We start from the raw sequence: 19,129 nt of genomic DNA, 5'->3' as shown, positions 1-19,129 counted from the left end.
TATAAAAGGTAAAAATGTTCCCACTGAGCATGGGCAGCTTCTGTCACTCATCAGGTTTCAAACATGCATCGTCTTTCTCCATCCCATACTTACTCTCTTTAGCTGGATCAAATGAACTTTCTCCTTCTCAACTTTCCCCTTCATTCCCACATGGTTATTTATATCCAGAATATCTTTCTTTCTTAATCCACTGGACTATCCTTTCCTCATTTTAAAAGGTCACTTTCAAGCTATTCTTTCCAGAAAGCCTTCTTGAAGTAGGTGGCTGCAAGCTGATTCTTTTCCCCTGTGTTCCTTTGCTCAGTAAGACATGATTATGAGCAAGGTTACTTACTCGTCTTCTGAAAACACCACTAAACTAGATCAAAGTGGGGAGGGGGTTAGAGTGTTGTGGGTTCGATCCCTGGTCAGAGCATGTGTGGGAGGCAGATGTTTCTCTCTCACATTGATGTATCTCTCTCTCTCCTTCCCCCTCTCTCTAGAACCTAAACTAAAACAAGAGTTCAAAAACTACATGCACACCCTTCCAGGCAAAAGCACAGTTGTTTTCTTCCCACGTATATTTATGTTTTCATTACAAAAGTGACTACACCCAGGCTGGTTTGGCTCAGCGGTTAGAGCGTCGGCCTGTGGTCCAGAGAGTTCCGGGTTCGGTTCCTGCTAAGGGCACGTACCTCGGTTGCGGTCTGTCCCCAGCCATGGTTGGGTCATGCAGGTGGCAGCCACTCGATGTGTCCCTTTCACGTCAATGTTTCTCTCTCTCTTCCTCCCACTCTATCTGAACAAAAAATGGGGAAAAAAAAAAATCCTCGAGTGAGGATTAAAAAAAAAAAAGTGACTACATTCAGAACATCTGCAAATCAGAGACCCACCACCAGAGACACCACTACCCTAACATAACGATTAGCAATGTGGGGTATTTACTTCCATCTTTATTCTTATACATCAGTTTACACAGGACAACAATGCAGTAAAGGCAGAGGGGGCAGGAGCAAGGAGGAAGGTGTCAATGGAGGAAAAAGGAGGGACATCTGTAATACTTCAACAATAAAGACATATACAAAAAGGGGGGGGATAAACAGTATTGTAATCATGGTATCTGGCATAATTTGGGATCTTGCTCTTTTGAACACATATCTGAATATGTAGTTCCATGTTCCAGCAAAGGTCGTTAGCTCCATTTGTAATAGCTGTTCAACTTGACTCTGAGCAGTGTACTTAACCACTCTGTGTTGAACATTCAGAGCATTTCCAATGTCTTCCTATTATATACAACTTTAAAGAATACCTTCAGCCCTGGCCAGTTTGGCTCAGCGGTTAGAGCGTCGGCCTGCGGTCCGGAGAGACCCGGGTTCGGTTCCCGCTAAGGGCACGTACTTCGGTTGCAGTTTGTCCCCGGCCCTGGTTGGTCGTGCGGGTGGCAGCCACTCGATGTGTCCCTTCACGTCGATGTTTCTCATTCTCTCTCCCTTCCTCTCTCTCCCTCTCACTCTATCTGTGCAAAAAAATGGAAAAATATCCTTAGGTGAGGATAAAAAAAAAAAAAAAGCCCTGGCCAGTTTGGCTCAGCGGTTAGAGCGTCGGCCTGCGGTCTGGAGAGACCCGGGTTCAGTTCCCACTGAGGGCATGTACCTCGGTTGCAGTTTGTCCCCGGCCCTGGAGGGGTCATGTGGGTGGCAACCACTCAATGTGTCCCTTTCAAGTCTATGTTTCTCTCTCTCCCTCCCACTCTTTCTGAACAAAAAACGAAAAAATGTCCTCGGGTGAGGATAAAAAAAGAATACCTTCAAGCCCAGCTGGTGTGGCTCAGTGGTTGAGTGCTGACCCATGCAGCAAGAAGTCGCCAGTTCGATTCCTGGTCAGAGCACATGCCCAGGTTATAGGCCAAATCCCCAGTGGGGGGGCATGCAGAAGGCGGCCAATTGATGTTCTTTCTCATCGATGTTTCCATTTCTCTCTCCCTCTCCCTTCCTCTCTCTAAAAACAATACAGAAAAAAATTTAAAAAAAAGAAAAAAGAATACCTTCAAGGTAAAATGAGGCAAGGATCATTATAGTTTTGTTCTGACCCATAGAATATACATTTAATCTGCATATGTGACTAACTGTTCAGAAAGTATTCTCACTTCTAAACTGGCACTAATTCCCTTTCATTCTTATACCAAGTCCCCTTTTAAGGTTCAGTGGATGTCTGCAGAGTATGCCTTTCATAATTTCTATTATCTATTTATCTATTCAATAAATCTATTTGATTCCCATAGCAACCCTTTGATTTTCCATAAGCGACTTGCCTACATGAATCTACACCAAATGAGTTCTCAGTTTTCTCAGCTGCCTCATATAGAAAAGAATGAGGAATGTTCAGGGGGAAGGAAAAGGGTTGTGTGTAATACTGGGTAAGGTGACTTTTGATATAATATTTGTACATTTTTCTCAAAAAAAAATAGATGCATTCCAAAGATGTTTTTCTACGTGGAAGAGATCACACTTTGAACACCTCTTAAGAGCTCACAATCTAAAACAATCTGGCCTAATAAAATGAAGATCCTTCTATAATGAAAATAGTGGTCATGGTTACCTTATTTTATCTGTTTCATAACTTTGGATTTCGGGGTGATGGATTTTCTAAAACTGCAGCACACTTTAGTAAATAAAAGCTTATATTAAACTAAATACAAGTCACTTATTACTAGTCACCACAAAAGGCACAGCATATACAAGTGCCTGGTGTGGGGAAGTCTTTTGTCCCTGTATAAATCCACATACTCTTGGAAAGGAAGACTAATGGCCTCAGAGAACAAACCTCTTAATTTACCCAGTGGCAGGGCACAGCAGTGGGAACTTCACACACTGCCTCCCCCCGTCAGTCCTAACGGGGCCTTCGGAGGACAGGGAAAACCAGACTCGGTGAGCGAGTCAGTCTAAGCCCTTTTCCTTCTAGCGCTTGATAGTGGTGTTTTGGGAGGAGTCTGTTCCTTGCTTCTGTGTTGGGTTCATTACCAAGGCAGACATGAACAAAGTAACCATAGGGCTATGCAATGACCTTTCCAGTCTTAACCCACCTGAGACAGAAAAAGCAGCACCTGTCACGGGCCAAGAATATGAGCAAGATCTAAGAGGCTTGGTTAAAAAAAAGTGTGTGTGTGTGTGTGTGTGTGTGTGACACACTCACATGCTAGTCTATGTACAAATACCTTTGAAGAGACACAAGAAACTGACCATGGTGGCTGCTGCGGGGGAGGCCAATGACCGCCGGCTGCAGCAGTGAGGCATAGTTTTCCCTGCCTGCCTTTTATTTTCATCGAAACATTTTTTTAAACATGTGAAGGCACTATCTTTTAAGAAAATAAAAATTAACTTCCAAATACTAAATCTATCTGCTATAAAAAATAGTGAAGCATAGACAGTGAAGCATAGACAGTTCTATCTGCAGTATGTGCCTATTCTTTTTTCTGGAAGAATATACAAGACACTATTAACAGTGAGTTATCTTTGGAAAGAGGATTATTTTTACAACGAAAAAATGAAATGCTGGCTTTCTCTTGCAAATGGAAAAAAGTTACTAAGTGGAAAAATAGTGTTTAAGTGTATGCTGAGTAAAGGAATATAAATGGCTTTTTAATATAAACAGCAGTAAAGCCATAATTCGTGCTGTCTACACACACAAACAAATCCTACTCTCCTTGGGAAAGCATACCATGTTTTGTTCCAGGGATCTGGATTTGCCTGGTAACTACCACCTCTGCGGCCGTAACAACTGAAGAACAGACGCAGATGATCTCAGACAAAAAGCCGTGAACTGAGACTTCACAGGAAAGCAGTGCTTCGAAACTCGAGTGTTCCACCACAGTCTCTGCAAATGAACACTTCCCACAAATCCAAGTGAAAGACAAGATGCTCAAGTGGTATTAAGTGGTATTTTACTCTTAAGAACATTTGTAAAAGCTTAAAACAATGCACTGAGGGTTGCAGCCAGCGACCTTCTGCAAATTTAGGAAAGTGACTTCCCCCAGGAAAGTGTTTGAAGGCATTTGATTCCAATTTATCTTTATCCCTAACGTGAAATGTCAGAATTCTTAGGCACCGAACTGTAAAGCACATAACAGATTCATGTGTAATCTTAAATGGGCAAATACACTTGGGTAAGAAAACAAATCTATTTTAAAATAGGGTAAATTGTTCAGAATACATGGACTGATTTGTTCTAAAAAGTCAAATAGTAAGAAAAACAAATCTATCTTCACAGGGACACTGGGTTGCTTTGTAGCTAGTTACTGTCTTGCTAATTTTGAAACAAAATGCCACACTTAATTAGCCAGCCAGATTCTCATCCTGCGTGGGTCTGATGGGGAGAAATGGCATTAAGGAAAAGGCTCCCTTAGGCTCTATTAGTGCCCTAATGAGATGGTGGGGGAAGGGCAGTGTTAGGATGGGGACAAGGCAGCTACTATTGCCACACAGCCTTCAGAAAGTACAGAATCTGGGCCTCCTAGACAAATGGGGCGCTCTCAATTCCACACTGATTGTCAGGGGTGTCTGGCCACAGCTAATTCCTACAGGGTACTCTGCAGGAAATAAATGTAGCAACACTCCACACATGCACAGCTGAGCTAGCAACTCTTCCTCCAAGGTATGAATTACATCCATGGGGGAGAAAATATGCCCATAATATCACCTAACTGTTGTCAGTGATTTCATCACCAGCAACCAACAGATGGAAGGAGTATTGATTTTCAAGAGGGCAAAAGGGGAGGAGATTTTTCAAACTATAGATTGGTGAAGTTGATATCAACCCTTAAATAAGACCCCACAGCTTATTACAGTTATTAAACAGACACTTAGGAAAAGAAGATCAATTTAGAAGCAAGCATGGGTTTGCCAAGCACAAGTCAATTCAAACCATCGTTGCTTGAAAGGGGTACAGCAAATATCTATGTTATATTATATAGCAAGCTATCCGTTAAGGTCTCCTATGATAAACACATTAACTAGATGGAAAGAGATGGGCTGAATAATAATACAATTAGGCAGGTTTAGAAGTGACTGGACTTGAAGTCGGCTGAAAACTAACAGACCACCATTAGCCTGGAGGAGATCTCTAGTAGTGTGGCCGGGCACTCCATCCCCAAACTGAGTCAAGGTCTGGAAGGGATCACACAATTCAAAGCTCAGAAGGGTCTCCGATCACTGTGGATGACCACACTGGCATACAACAAGATTTCAACAGACTGCAGAAACTGATCAAATCTAAATAAACTGATGGTTAAAGATGATAGATACAAAATGTGGGACTGTTCTCATGTGTTCAGGTATAAGACTGGTGAAAAAGACTTTAGAGTTTTGGTTGACAAAAAGGTCAGTGAGTCAATGCAGTGTGATTCGTTGTCAGAAAAGCGAATGCAATCTCAGGCTATGATAGTGCAAGTCTAGGTAAGATCTAGAATAAAGGAGGTGATGAGCTTACCCTCTGTGCTTGGGGCAGACCTCATTGAGTCTGTGTTCAGGTTTGGGGACTACTCTTTATGAGAGGTCCCAGACAAACATGGAGAGGGTTCAAATAAAAATGGCCAAGATGGTGAGGAAACTTGAGCACACACCATATGAGAAATGGTCAAAGGACCAAGAGAATTTCATTTGATGGAGAGAGGAGTTGTCTCCATTCTTTGGAGGCTGAACAGGCCCCTGGGAGAGAATGGCTGGTGTCAGAAAGGCCTCTCAGGAGACAGTAGGTTGCAGTCACTAGAAATGCTTCAGCAGAGACTGGATTAGCGTAGATGCCTCTCGTGGACATCTGTAGTTCTGCTTGCCCAGCACCCTTGTCCCCTCCCTCTAGTAACACACCCTCACTTTCCTCAGTGAGCCACCCCACCCTTCCTGATGCTCAGACCACCTCCGGCTACACAGCTATGGATGTGAATCAGGTTTGGCCCATCAGAGTATTACACACTCTGGCCGTGGTGACAGGTTCTGGGATGGGAGGGTGACCAAGCTGGGTGTTCTGAGTGGACAGGAAGCAAACCAGAGCTGCTAGTGGCCCTTACGTCATCACTACAAGGAGCAGCCTGCCGGAGGTCAGAGGCCACAGAGAGACAAGCAGAATGCAGAGCTGGAGAAGGGCAACCTGTCCTGAGGACAGCATTTGCCCCCCCCCCCCCATGCCTATAAGGTGACCTACATCTGGACTTTTCAGCTATAGGAGGCTAGGACAGTTCCAAACTAAAGATCTTGAAAAAGAGGAAAATATGGATGAGAAAAGGTTGGGAATGTGGCAAGGAGGTGGACCAGGGACAGAGAAAGTTCAAATGGAGAGGAACAACAAATAAATGGTGAGGGGAAACTAGAGGATAAGAGAGACTTTAGAGACATAGCTACCAAACATAGTGTATAGGCCAGTGGTTCTCAACCTTCCTAATGCCGCAACCGTTTAATACAGTTCCTCATGCTGTATGTGGGCAGACCTGCCTGGAGATGGATAGAGGACCGGTGTCTCGGTCCCTAAGACCATCAGAAAACACATATTTCCAATGGTCTTAAGTGACCCCTGTGAAAGAGTCGTTCGACCCCCAAAGGGGTCATGACCCACAGGCTGAGAACTGCTGGTGTAGACCTTATTTGGAATCAAACAAACCAACTTTTTAAAAAGTATGAGAAATTGGGGACATCTGAATGCTGACTGGATATTTGCCAATACTAAGGAATTACTGGGGGTTTTAGGTATGATGTGATATTGTGGTTATTTTTTTTAAATAGTACTTTAGTGAAATGTTTATTAAGAAAATGGGTAAGATGTCTGGGAAAACGTCTGGCTAGTGTGGCTCAGTGGCTGAGTGTCGACCCATGCACCAAGAGGTCGCCGGTTCGATTCCCGGTCAGGACACATGCCCAGGTTGTGGGCCCGATCCCCAGTGGGGGAATGTGGGAGGCAGCTAATTGATGTTGTCTCATCAATGTTTCTATCTCTCTCTCCTTCTCACTTCCTTTCTCTCTAAAATCAATAAAGGGGAAAAAAGATTAAAAAACAAACAAAAAAAGATGTCTGGGAAGAGCTACAGTGTAATTCCGTGAGGGGTAGGTGGGTTCAGGAGTCCATGATCATCGTATCTGGTTGCTGGGTACACATGGGTTCACCGCACTGTATTCCCTTCCTGTGTGACGTCTGAAGTTTTCCATAATGAAATGTTAAAAGAAATCTGCATAAAAGAAATCTGCATAAACCAGTGTCTCTCCCCTACTCTCTCCCACCAAGCTCAAAAGTAAAAATCAAATCCATTCAGTAAAACTGAGCACCCAGTTAGTCAAAGAGCTGGTCTAGAACTCCACCCATACTCAAAGACACAGGTAAGCCCTCAAACCAACCAATGGACATGTAATTATTGCTGTCCTACTAAGAAAGTGAAGGGGAAACTGACTATTCGATAGGCCACTAGATGCTAAGAACCAGATGCTGGGAGTGGTGGTGGTGGGGAGGGGATACAAAGAAAAAAAAAAGCTGAAAATCCTTTTCTCCTGTAATCTGAATAACCATAAAATATGAAATGAAATCCAAGGAGCCTGGGGTAAATATTTAAATGGCACTTACAATGGACCAGGCATTGTTCTAAATATTTTTCCAATGTTAACTTAAGTAACCCTTAACAATGCTGTAAGGTAGATGCTGTCATCTCCATTTCACTGCTCAGGAACCAGTGAAACTCGTTAGGTAACTCGGACCAAAGCTACATCGCTGGAAAGTGACTCAAACCTAGGAAACCCAGACCCAGCATCCATACTCATCCACGGTGCAGCAGACTTTAAACATTCACTTACGATAACGGAATCATTCTGAAGGTCTACGGATATAAATGCTATTAGTTGCAGTCAAGCATGTGCCCAAAGCTGAAACACGCTACCCTCACACCCACGTTCACTGCCATCCGGAGCTCAGAGGGTCGCATTGCGATTTTCCCCTATTGCGCCCTGTTCTGCCCAATCTTCGTATTTCACATCAAACCCTGAAAAATGAGTAACAGATGAGGCAGCTGTGCTGTCAGCCACCACGATCAAAAGCAAACTGTCTTGACCTGATCTCGTTTAAAGGGGGAAAAAAGGCAACGTCTTCTGATTTTAACCAGACTAAATCCATTCAGATTTTTATCCCAGGGATATTGACCAAGAAAGACAAATAAAAAACTGTTAACCTGATTCATCTGTGTAAAATTCTCCTACAAAAACAAAGAGGGAAAACCTACCCCTTGAACCGCACCCTGTTTTATTCAACGGCGATCCAAGATAAAAGCATTATTAACTGTAGAAATGTTACTTGAATTTACCTGTAATTGGTATCTACACTGAAACAATCCAATGGGGAGTGGGTGATTGATGATAGAAAGGGATCCTGAACTTGAAGCTTACATTGTTTTTTAAAAAGGATTTTCTGAAGAGCAGGTCATACAAAAATACATTGTATATCTGGTCCAAGAGTTATGTCCAGCAAGCAGCAGAAAATTTATGTTTGCTTTTAATCACAGATGCCACAGAACAAAAGTTTCCATTACGGGGTTTCACTCCAGAATAACAGCACTCAAGCAACTTTCAATTACTATACTTCTTACTTGTCATAAAGCAGAAAGCACATGTTTGAAATTTCACTGGAAGTTAGAACAGCAGTTTCTGAAAACCTCATAAAAGGGAGGACTGATTTAGTCCTCGGATCTCGGCAGGATACCTGAAGTTCAATTTTGTCTCTGAACAAAAGCACTAAAGCAGCCCTCAGGCTTTGCAGAGGATGAAGGGGAGGTGGGGGGGGGGGGCACTTCAGGGGCTGATCTAAAAAAAGCCAAATCATTAAAAGGCCTTTAAAAACCACCACCACCACCAAAGGCAGCAACAGAAAAGAAGTTCCGGCTCTCCTGTCTTCCAAGCAACAGCAAATGCTTTAAGCAGTTCAACTACCTCTAGCTTATTCCAGAGTCTATGCATATCTAGAGTGAATCCGCACCAGAAGCCATTTGTTAAAAAAGAGAACTTTTGGCTCCACAGAGAATGTTTGATGTGAACACTTTTTAAGAAACAATTTCATGAACAGAAAGGACTGAGTTGAATTTAAGGGAATTCAGCTGAGACCTTTCATCCAACACTGTGACCCTGATCTAATAATCGGTTCTCTTTGCTTCAGTTCTCCACCTCAAACATACTTTGAAAAATTAAAACGCTTAATATACTGATTATTAGGTGCCAGAAGATGTAATGTGCATGCATTTGGAGTTCCTTGGAAGAAAGATGTTAGAGAAACACCGACTATGTATGAACCAAAAAAGCATGGAATGATAGGTCTGCAGATAGGAGACTATTTTAACGGACATTTCAAAAATAGAGTGGAGACTTTTCCTATTTTTAAGCACGGAATTACAGGGCAATGGAGTTACGCATCCATTTGCTCATTTAAGAGCTCTTTAAAGCACTCATTAAGAAACAAAAACAAAAGCGCCCACATACTGCGGGTATATACAATTAGACAATTCAATTAAAGCCCCAGCTATAACAGTAAATTTTTAAATCAAGCTAAGTAATAGTGAAAGTGCACATTCCAACACACATGCTGTGGAAACTACTGTGCTTTCAAGTTACCAGTCCCAAAGTCACACGCCTGCTTTCTGTGATCCAGTTCCCAGCACCTAAACACTGATCATCTTCCCCTCCCTTTGGATGGTTTCTGTCCTCAAGGAGCTTACTGTCTAATGAAAAAGATAAAACCAAACAAACAAACGAACAAGCAAAAAATACAAATGGCTAATTGCTAGGACATCTGGGCACACAATCTATGGATGCTCACAGAAGCATCCTCTGCAGAGGGAAAACAGACAGGAAAGCTTCTCAGAGGAGGGAAACCAGGGCTGAGTCTAGACGCTCCAAACTCAGCCAGGTAGGAGGAGAGAGAAACACTGCACAAGTGGGAGATGAGGGAGAACAGACTAGGGAGCATGCTCTAGACTCTAGAGCCTAGAGTTTGGACCTGACCCCAGAGACTGCGAACTTCTGAAGGATTCTGAAGCAGGAGGATGATATCATCAAAGTTGTCTTTTTGGGTTTAGCATTCCATTCTGGCAACAGTCTAGAGCAGTGCTGATCAAGCCCAGTGCCTGTCCAGGAATTGTTACTGGCCCAAGGCAACAAGGCACATATAGAAATTGAGAATGAGCCATTAGAAATGTCCACAGCAGCTCAACATTACAGCAACATCCAAGCTTCTGATCAATGGGCTCATCTTGTTGAACAGGACAGAGACCAGCCACTTGTATTGGTGCATGACTGACTGGAAATTAACAACACAATAAAACTGAGAGTTGCCTACAGTTTGAGAAGCTAGACTAGAGAATCATTTCAGAGGTCAGCACTGGAAGCAAGGAGCCCCAGGAGAAGGCTGCTGGTACACAGTGGTCTGAATGAAGCCTGAACTCAAGCAGTGATGATAGGGATGAAGTTGACAGCCTGATCAATTCAACAAGACTCGGTGCTCTTTGGATTCGAGGGGTAGAAGAGAATCAAGAAGGTCTCCTGAGACTCAAGAATTCTTTATTTTTTGCCCTGGCCGGTTTGGCTCAGCGGTTAGAGCATCGGCCTGCGGTCCGGAGGGACCCGGGTTCGGTTCCCACTAAGGGCACGTACCTCGGTTGCAGTTTGTCCCCGGCCCTGGTTGGTTGTGCGGGTGGCGACCACTCGATGTGTCCCTTTCACATCGATGTTTCTCTCTCTCTCTCTTCCTCTCTCTCCCTCCCACTCTATCTGAACAAAAAATGGAAAAATGTCCTAGGGTGAGGATGATAAAAAAAAAAAAAAAAGAATTCTTTATTTTTAAAATACCGGCAAGATGTAAAACAACAGTACACAAGAGCTTCATGAAAGTCAGAATCGGCAAAAAGACTCTAAATTCATTGCCATTTTCTTTCAGTGCCTTTGAGTAAGCATAATGGTAAATTAATGAAATACAGAAAACTAAGCACCCTGGTAGTTAACTGCTGGAATTCAGAACATGAAGAAATAAAACACATCCTGCCTGCCTGGTGTAGCTCAGTGGTTGAGTGTTGACCCACGCACCAAGAGGTTGCCGGTTTGATTCCCAGTCAGGGCACATGCCCAGGTTGTGGGCCTGATCCCCAAGTGGGGGGCATGCAAGAGGCAGCCTATCGATGTTCTCTCTCATCAATGTTTCTATCTCTCTCTCTCCCTCTCCCTTTCTCTCTAACATCAATAAAGAAAAAAACATTTTTTTAAAGAAATAAAACATATCCTACTCCAAGCCTATGCTTCCCCCTGAAATGGTATCATGCAGTAAGGAGCTGGCCTAGTTCAGAATGGGGCTGGCTGGAGCCCCAAGCCCTATCAGAAAGAAGACCCCTCCCACTAAGGGACTTGTTCACCCCGGACCCCTACTATCTACAACACAAAGCCTTCTTTCTCAAATTTGTGCTGATATTAAAACAAGGATTCCCATCAAAAAGTGATAAAAAGAGGGTAAGAGGGAAAAAACGAAACAAAAAACAACCAGAGTAGAATAAAATCAATGACCCTAACCTCAAATCCCACTGCTTTTCTCTGTGCTCTGATTCACATTCCAACCCATATCAAAAGACAAATTAATTAGCAAGAGCTGTGGACAGCTAGTCAGTGGGGCCTTGCCGATAACTGGAAGACAAGGATTAAACCTGCAACGGCTACAAGTCTGAGCAAAGCTATCTTACAGCATTCCAGAGCTGGGGTGAGGTTTCTACTGCTCCAGAGACCTGGCACGGCCTACTTCTTCCCGCGTGAAAGAGCAGCAATCCACAGCTTCCGTGCTGCCCAGATCGAAGCAGCCGTCAGGGAAGATACACCTAACAGCACTGGCACAGCACAAAACCATCACCAAGTACATAATGAATCTCTAGCAAGAAGAGGGCCTCATTATCTTACAGTTGTCACCCTTTATCATGCTTATGCTTCATTGACCTGCTGTCTCTGTTTCCAGGGCAAATAGAAGTATGGAGCCAAGTCAATATCAGTACTATCAAGGATTTTACTTTTTAATTTTTTTTTTCTTTCTTGATTTTAGAGAAAGAAGGGAGAGGAAGAGAGAGAAAAATATTGATGAGAGAACATCGACGGGCCCTGGCCAGTTTGGCTCAGCGGTTAGAGCGTCGGCCTGCGGTTCAGAGAGACCTGGGTTTGGTTCCCGCTAAGGGCACGTACCTCAGTTGCAATTTGTCCCCGGCCCTGGTTGGTTGTGTGGGTGGCAACCACTCGATGTGTCCCTTTCACATCGATGTTTCTCTCTCTCTCTCTCTCCCTCCCACTCTATCTGAACAAAAAATGGGAAAATGTCCTCGGGTGAGGATAAAAAAAAAAGAAAGAAAAAAAAAGAACATCGACGGGCCATCTCCTGCATGCCCCACACTGGGGATCGGGCTCACAACCTGGGCATGTGCCCTGACCGGGAACTGAACTGGCGACCTCCTGGTGCATGGGTCGATGCTCAACCACTGAGCCACACCAGCCTGGTGATACTATCAAGTATTTTAAGGAACAGTCGTTTTGTTTTTTTTTTTAATATTCATTTGCTTTTCCCCTGGCCAGTTTGGCTCAGCGGTTAGTGCGTCGGCCTGCGGTCCGGAGAGACCCGGGTTCGGTTCCCGCTAAGGGCACGTACTTCGGTTGCAGTTTGTCCCCGGCCCTGGTTGGTCGTGCGGGTGGCAGCCACTCGATGTGTCCCTTCACGTCGATGTTTCTCTCTCTCTCTCTCCCTTCTTCTCTCTCCCTCCCACTCTATCTGTACAAAAAATGGAAAAATATCCTTGGGTGAGGATAAAAAAAATATATGTATATATTCATTTGCTTTTGTTTCATTCTTCTAGGTCTTTCTACTCAATTATAATCTTTTTGAGGGCAAATCTTTCAACTGCTTAACTGTATCCCCCTGTATGCTTATAAAAGTCATTTGTGTCCTGGCCAGTTTGGCTCAGCGGTTAGAGCGTCAGCCCGTGGACCAATGAGTCGCATGTTCGATTCTGGTCAAGGGCATGTGCCTCGGTTGTGATTTGTCCCTGACCCTGGTTGGGGTCGTATGAGAGGCAGCCACTCAATGTGTCCCTTTCACGTCGATGTTTCTTTCTCTCTCTCTCTCCCTCCCACTCTATCTGAACAAAAATGGAAACATGTCCTCAGGTGAGGATAAAAAAAAAAGTCATTTGTTTGAAAAGTTAAAAATCACACTTCATAACAGTTTGGCAATTCTATAATGTGATATATTCCAAAGGCCCAAGCTATGACATGAATCACTAAACTTCATGACAACATGTTAACAAATAATAGCTAGCACCTACGGAGCACATACTATCTGCCAGGCATGTGTACATTATCTCATGTAGTCTTTACAGCAGTCCTAGGCAGCAGCTGCTATTACCATCTCCACTTTATAGATGAGGAACCTGAGGTACAGACATGAGGATAACTTGCACAAGGTCACAGAGCTTATAAATGGCAGAGCCAGGATCTGAACTCAGGCAGATTGACAAGAGTCCATCTTTTTAGGCACTACACTAGACAGCATCATTATGCAGAGAAGAAAAATGACATTAAAAAATACAAATAATGGAAAAACGAAAAGGCCTCTCAAGGAAAATTGTTATTACTTTAATTGGACTGTTGTCTTTTTTTTTTATCCTCATCTGAGGACATTTCTCCATTTTTTTGCTCAGATAAAGTGGGAGGGAGAGAGAGAGAGAGAAAAACATCGATGTGAAAGGGACACATCGAGTGGCTGCCTCTCGCATGACCCAACCAGGGCCGGGGACAAACTGCAACCGAGGTACATGCCCGTAGCCGGAATCGAACCCGGGTCTCTCTGGACCACAGGCTGACGCTCTAACTGCTGAGCCAAACCGGCCAGGAATGGACTGTTGTCTTTTATTAGACGGACCCAAGTCCTGGGAACACAGTCAAGAGAGGGAGCCTCTCCTGGATGGTGCGGGCTCCTTACGCAGAAGGCAGAAAACTCCAATTTTCCCAAAGGTGTGCTTTTTGCTACCTTTTACCATCTTGATAAAAAGTAGTCTGTCAGTGTTGTAGAAATTGTTCTCTTAGAGGCTCGAGTATTTGGATTTAAGGAAGAAAGAGTTGGGAGAGATGGAGCTGTGAGACTGTTTGGGTTAGTACCAAATCTTGCCCCCTCCAAAGAGCCAAAGGGATTTAGGTGAATTCTAGGCCAAGCATCTGACTTAGTCTGAACCAAAAGAACCACGAAGAGCAAGCAACCCACATAGGGTGGAAAGAAGATTCCACTTATCCTAGCTACAACAGGTAGACCAGGGATGCTGGAGCAGAGTCCCCTAACTCTGCTGCTCTCCTGTCAGACTTTCTCTTCCCCTTTGTCAGGCAGGAAGTTCCAGGACCGAGCCAGACCCCAGCAAACCTGTGCCCTTTGATGTCAGCACACCCACACTGATCAAATGTTTTCCATCAGGCATCCAGCCCAGGCAACGCTGAGTCCTGTGGCTTTAAAACCAAAACCAGTGCTCTCTTCTGTGATGCTGAAGCAGATCCGGGAGATCAACTCTCCAGTTCTGACAACTAAATAACTTCTAATGGGACAGATAAAAAAAATCTCAAAAGTCCAAATCCTCACCACTTTCCAACTACTCCTCACATTCTCGCTCTTCAGAAAGAGGAACAAGGTCTACCAACAAAACAAAAAACAAACCTACTTAAAACAAGTCGACCTGCCTTATTAACTTCAGGATTATGTTTCCTCACAAAACTGCTCTTATAAATTCACTCCAAGTTCTATTATCGTCTAATTACAATTGCTATACAGCTAGTTATGTGTGTGTGCTTGGAAGCCAAAAAGCAAAGCTTCAATTACTTTCACACCTACCACTAAAGCAAGTAGAAACAGGACGACCTTCGGTCAAGAAATTTGTTTTAAAAGATGCTGGAATTCTTTTATTTGCTGTTTTCTCACAGCTCCAACCAAGGTGAGAGGAGCCAGGCAAAACAAAGGCTTCACCTATATGGTCATCCCCAGGCTTTCTTACTACAGAAAAGGGGAAATTAATAAAAGAAGAAAAAAAAGAAATACCACACGGCATTTTCTTCCCCCACCATAATTTTTCAATTTTCTTTAGAGAAATGCCAGCCAATAACTAATTAGAACCATATCCTTTGTTATCCCAATGGGAAGTACATGGATGGTTTTAAAGAACCCATGTTAATGAGAACTTTAAAAAATTCGTAATCTGGAACTTCGGTTTATCTTCAGTGTAAAACAAAGTTTTCTTCTTTAAAGCTATTTTTATAGTTGGTAAAACACAGACAAGGTCCATGAACAAGAAGGTAAGTTTTCATCCACCCAGAACCCTAAACTGGGGGTGCCTTGGACTTGTCACTGTTCTTATCATGGAATTGGCATCACAAGCTCACAGACTTCTAAGTACCCCAACTTCAAACAAGGGAGACAAAAACTCAAAATTACAGAAGAGGAATTTGTTCTACATCTCTTTGGTTTCAGGGGGGGAAATAACTCCTTTTAAAGTGAGTGCACAGCTTTTGTAATTTCCAAGAGTATGTTTTCCATAAGAAACACAGCTGGAGTCTTTTTACCTGGTGGTATCACCTCAAATATGAATGCTTCTGGCATAAGATCTTGAGTTGCCTATTCACAACCATCCAAGAACAGAAACTGGACTTGTTTTAGAGAACAAAGTAAACAGAAAAACTCTGAGCAAAATATAAAAATGTTAAATGCGAATGCACCATGGTTTGGGCATGTGCAGCTTTCTGAACTGTATTTTCAAGTGAGGGTCTGCCTTGTGTCTTCCAGACTCTCATCCTGGTAGAATTAGAAGGTCCAGGCTATGGCCAGAGACCACTTTTTTTCATGCAAAGGGACTGGCCAGGGCATAGGGAACCAGACATGGTCTATGTCTATGTCATATCAAATATTCTCCATTTTTGAGAAAAAGCTGCTGGCATTTGCAAAACATCTCAATTTGCTCCACATTTTTACTATCCAGCCAATTTATTTCCCCCACTGTGAAAATCACAATAGGCCTTAGGTCTGTCACATTTTACCATCACTGGATGTTTGCAAAACTAGAAATCACTGGCATTGCCCAATAAAGACATTATTTTACACAGACTTTGGTCTACAATAGAAACTTGCCATAATGATGAAAATATTACTTGGTAACTCACTTTCTGAACATTATTCCTCCCCAAAAGGCCTATAAAACAACCTCTAAGGAAAACAAAGCGTTCCATATTGTAAAACAAAAAAGGACTAACCATTCATATTAATGCACCACCAAACGTATAAATCAAAGATGGGCAAAATCACCTAAAAAGTGGTTAAAATGCCAAGTTTTGCCTCTGTGTGGTTAGTGGGTCCATGTTTTTCCAGTGTTCATGTACAAACTGTATTTGCTAAACTGTATTTCATACTTTAAATCCCAAGTCTGTACCTTACACTGCTTCATGATGGATGATTTACGGGAGACATTTGGGGTCACAGTATAAGCCTTTTGCTCTCACTAAATCTAAATCATGCTTCTCAACAAAATTCTATAAAAGAAACACATGGCATGCCGTTACCATCCTCCCTAGAGGAACCTAAAGGCCCCCAGAACAGGCCTTCCCCTGTCCACAAATTGAGATTCTCCTCAAAAACGGAAGGGACTGAATTCACATGTTGCATACTAATTAAGAATGAGTGCCCCAAAACTTTTTGTTTCAATACATGACAAATTTTCCTGAATTCATTTTATTAAAAACAGACATCTTCATCCAACAGATACACTCAAAAACCCAAACTAACTTCAGCTGCAAACTGGGAGGAATGAGAAGTTGACAGCGAAGTATAAATTTCCCAAATCCTCGTTCTGCCAGTCAATCTGCACCTATGGGATCAGTTCAGCATTTAATTCGAAGCATGCCAAGACGACAGTGGCCCACCAACCAAGCAAATAAGATCTGCAAGGACGGGTCTGTTCCAGTGCCTGGGAGGAATCTGGAGAGGATGCCTAGACAGCCAGACAATGAAAAGCTCCCGGGTGGCCACTAGCTCAGCCCGGGGTGCAGAGAGAATGCAAATGGGAGAGGAGTTCCCTTCTTGCCCAAAGCCACGGTCAGCGGCCGCCTCTCCCAGGCGCAGGGCAGCCTGGCCTCCGCCTCTGGGTCCAGGGTCCCAGGGGGAGGGGTCCCCCAAAAAGCAGATTTCTCTCTAAAAGAAAAGAAACTTCCTGGTTTGGGCATTATGGGTAGGGGGCTAGCGCCCTCCCCCACCCACTACAGGTATCCGCGAGGAGTCCAGTGGCTGAGGGACCCAGGCGGCCTCTCCCGGCACCTCTGGCCCACGGCAAGGGTCACGGAATCGGAACCCCCAGCGCAGCCTCCCCCACGCGAGGCTCCCAACTTGTGCCGACAGGTCTCTCGACTCCTCAAGAAGCAAGCCGGGGTCGAGGGGCCGAAGGGTGTCAAACTTCCCCCTCGGGCGCGGCCTGGCACAGGCACCGAGGAGTTGCCGCGGGAGCCCCAACCCGGCGGGGTCCCGGGATGGGAGGCAGGAACTGAGAGAGGAAGGGGACACTGAGGGACAAGAGGGAAAGCGCGTGCAAAGATGGAGGAGGGGCAGAAGGGACAGCGGGGTGGATCGGCGGGCGGGGGGCGGCGAGGACCGGGCTCCCGGGAACGCGCGGGGTGTGCACCCAGGCCGGGGGCGCCGACGAGGCCCGCGCCGCTCACCTTCCTGTGCTTCTCCTTGTAGGGCAGCGCCAGCCACGGCATGTCCCGCACGAAGTCCTGCCACTGCCGCTGGTCCTGGTCCGAGGACACGAAGACGATCTCCAGGCGGCGCCGCGGCTCCGGCTCCGCGGCCGCCCCGGCCCCCGGCCCGGCCCCAGCCCCCGGCCCGGCCGCAGCGTCCCCCCGCAGGCGGCCGTAGAAAGCGGCCAGGCTGGCGCTGAGCTGCGCGCAGGGGGCGCTCAGGCTGCAGCCGAAGTAGAGCCCGAGCAGCGAGATGCCGCGGGCGCCCAGAGAGTGTACGTCCACTTCCTCGCCGCCGCCCGTCACCAGCTTTTCGCCGAGCAGCTCCTCCAGGAAGCCCGACATCCTGGCCCACCGCAGCCCCGGCAAGCGGGCGTGCAGGCGGCGGCGACCCCGCTCCCTCGGTCCGCGCGGCGGGCGGAGGCGGCAGCGGCGGCGGCGGCGGCGAGAGGAGAGCCCCGCCCACACGGGCCCGCCCACGCCACGCCCCCTCCGGCCCGCCTTCGCCACGCCCCCTCCGTGGTCGTCCCAGGCAGCGCGGTCCGCCCTGGCTCGGTCAGCAGCCGCAAGGGCACTGGGCGCCGGCTTCCACCGCGTGGCCAAGTGTTGGGGGAACAGCCCTGGCCTGGAAGCTGACCAGAAATGCTCCACTCCGGCGGGAATGCCTGGAACCTAAGTGAAGAAAGAAGGGTCCGCTGAACCCGCCTTTCCAAGGCTGCTGGACTTAGCCTTGCCCCTCTCTTTATTCCCCCCCAAATTCTCAGTACTCTCCGGACTTCTCCAAAGTTTCCTACGGTCCCCCCCCCCACCCAAGTTCTCTTACCCTTTCTATTCCTCCCCCTCCTTTCTTCCTCCCTACAAAAAGCCATTTGGTACCCCACTGACCTCTCTCTCGTAAGGCTTACAGGACTTACCACCTTGACACAAGTATCCTTTTCTCAGGCTAGGTCTGGCTCGATGCTTCTTTCTCTGTGTGTATGTTTTGTGTTCTCTACTGTAAAAAGACTGGAGGACACCACCTCTTGCATTTCTTGTGTAGTTTCTGATCTGGTACTAGGCACACGTGAGGGAATCCACAATACTTGCGGGTTGATCGCAGGTCGCACTAGGGGATTTCAGTCCACAGTGCGCACAGTCATTCCCCCGCCAGCGAGCGGCTGTCTTCCATCTCCACAAATGTATGCAACAGACGCCTCAGCATCTTTAAATCGATGCTAGCTGCTCTCCTGAATGATTCCATAGCTCATAGCAGGTCTATTGATAGTTGAAAAATATTCTAGGGAATTTTTTATTTATTTATTTATTTTTGCCAGCTGGCAAGATGCTACCCTATGCTTAGAGAGAACCTGGATTAAACAGGT

General features: G+C 45.4%; 1 protein-coding gene across 1 annotated transcript in view; it reads right to left on the bottom strand.

Moving 5' to 3' along the window:
* NXN (nucleoredoxin) overlaps positions 1-18,157 on the bottom strand; it is a 163,853-nt gene extending 145,696 nt beyond the window's left edge. The window contains exon 1 of the mRNA XM_036268806.1: positions 17,748-18,157. Coding sequence (XP_036124699.1) covers positions 17,748-18,113 — 366 coding nt within the window. The 5' untranslated portion in view covers positions 18,114-18,157. The remainder of the gene's footprint in view (positions 1-17,747) is intronic.
* Positions 18,158-19,129: the final 972 nt, after the last annotated feature.

The sequence above is a fragment of the Molossus molossus genome, unplaced genomic scaffold, assembly GCF_014108415.1.
Source record: "Molossus molossus isolate mMolMol1 unplaced genomic scaffold, mMolMol1.p scaffold_m16_p_19, whole genome shotgun sequence".
NCBI classification, from domain to species: Eukaryota; Metazoa; Chordata; class Mammalia; order Chiroptera; family Molossidae; genus Molossus; species Molossus molossus.
Note: the sequence above shows the minus strand (reverse complement) of the source record. Positions and strands in the feature narration are given on the sequence as shown.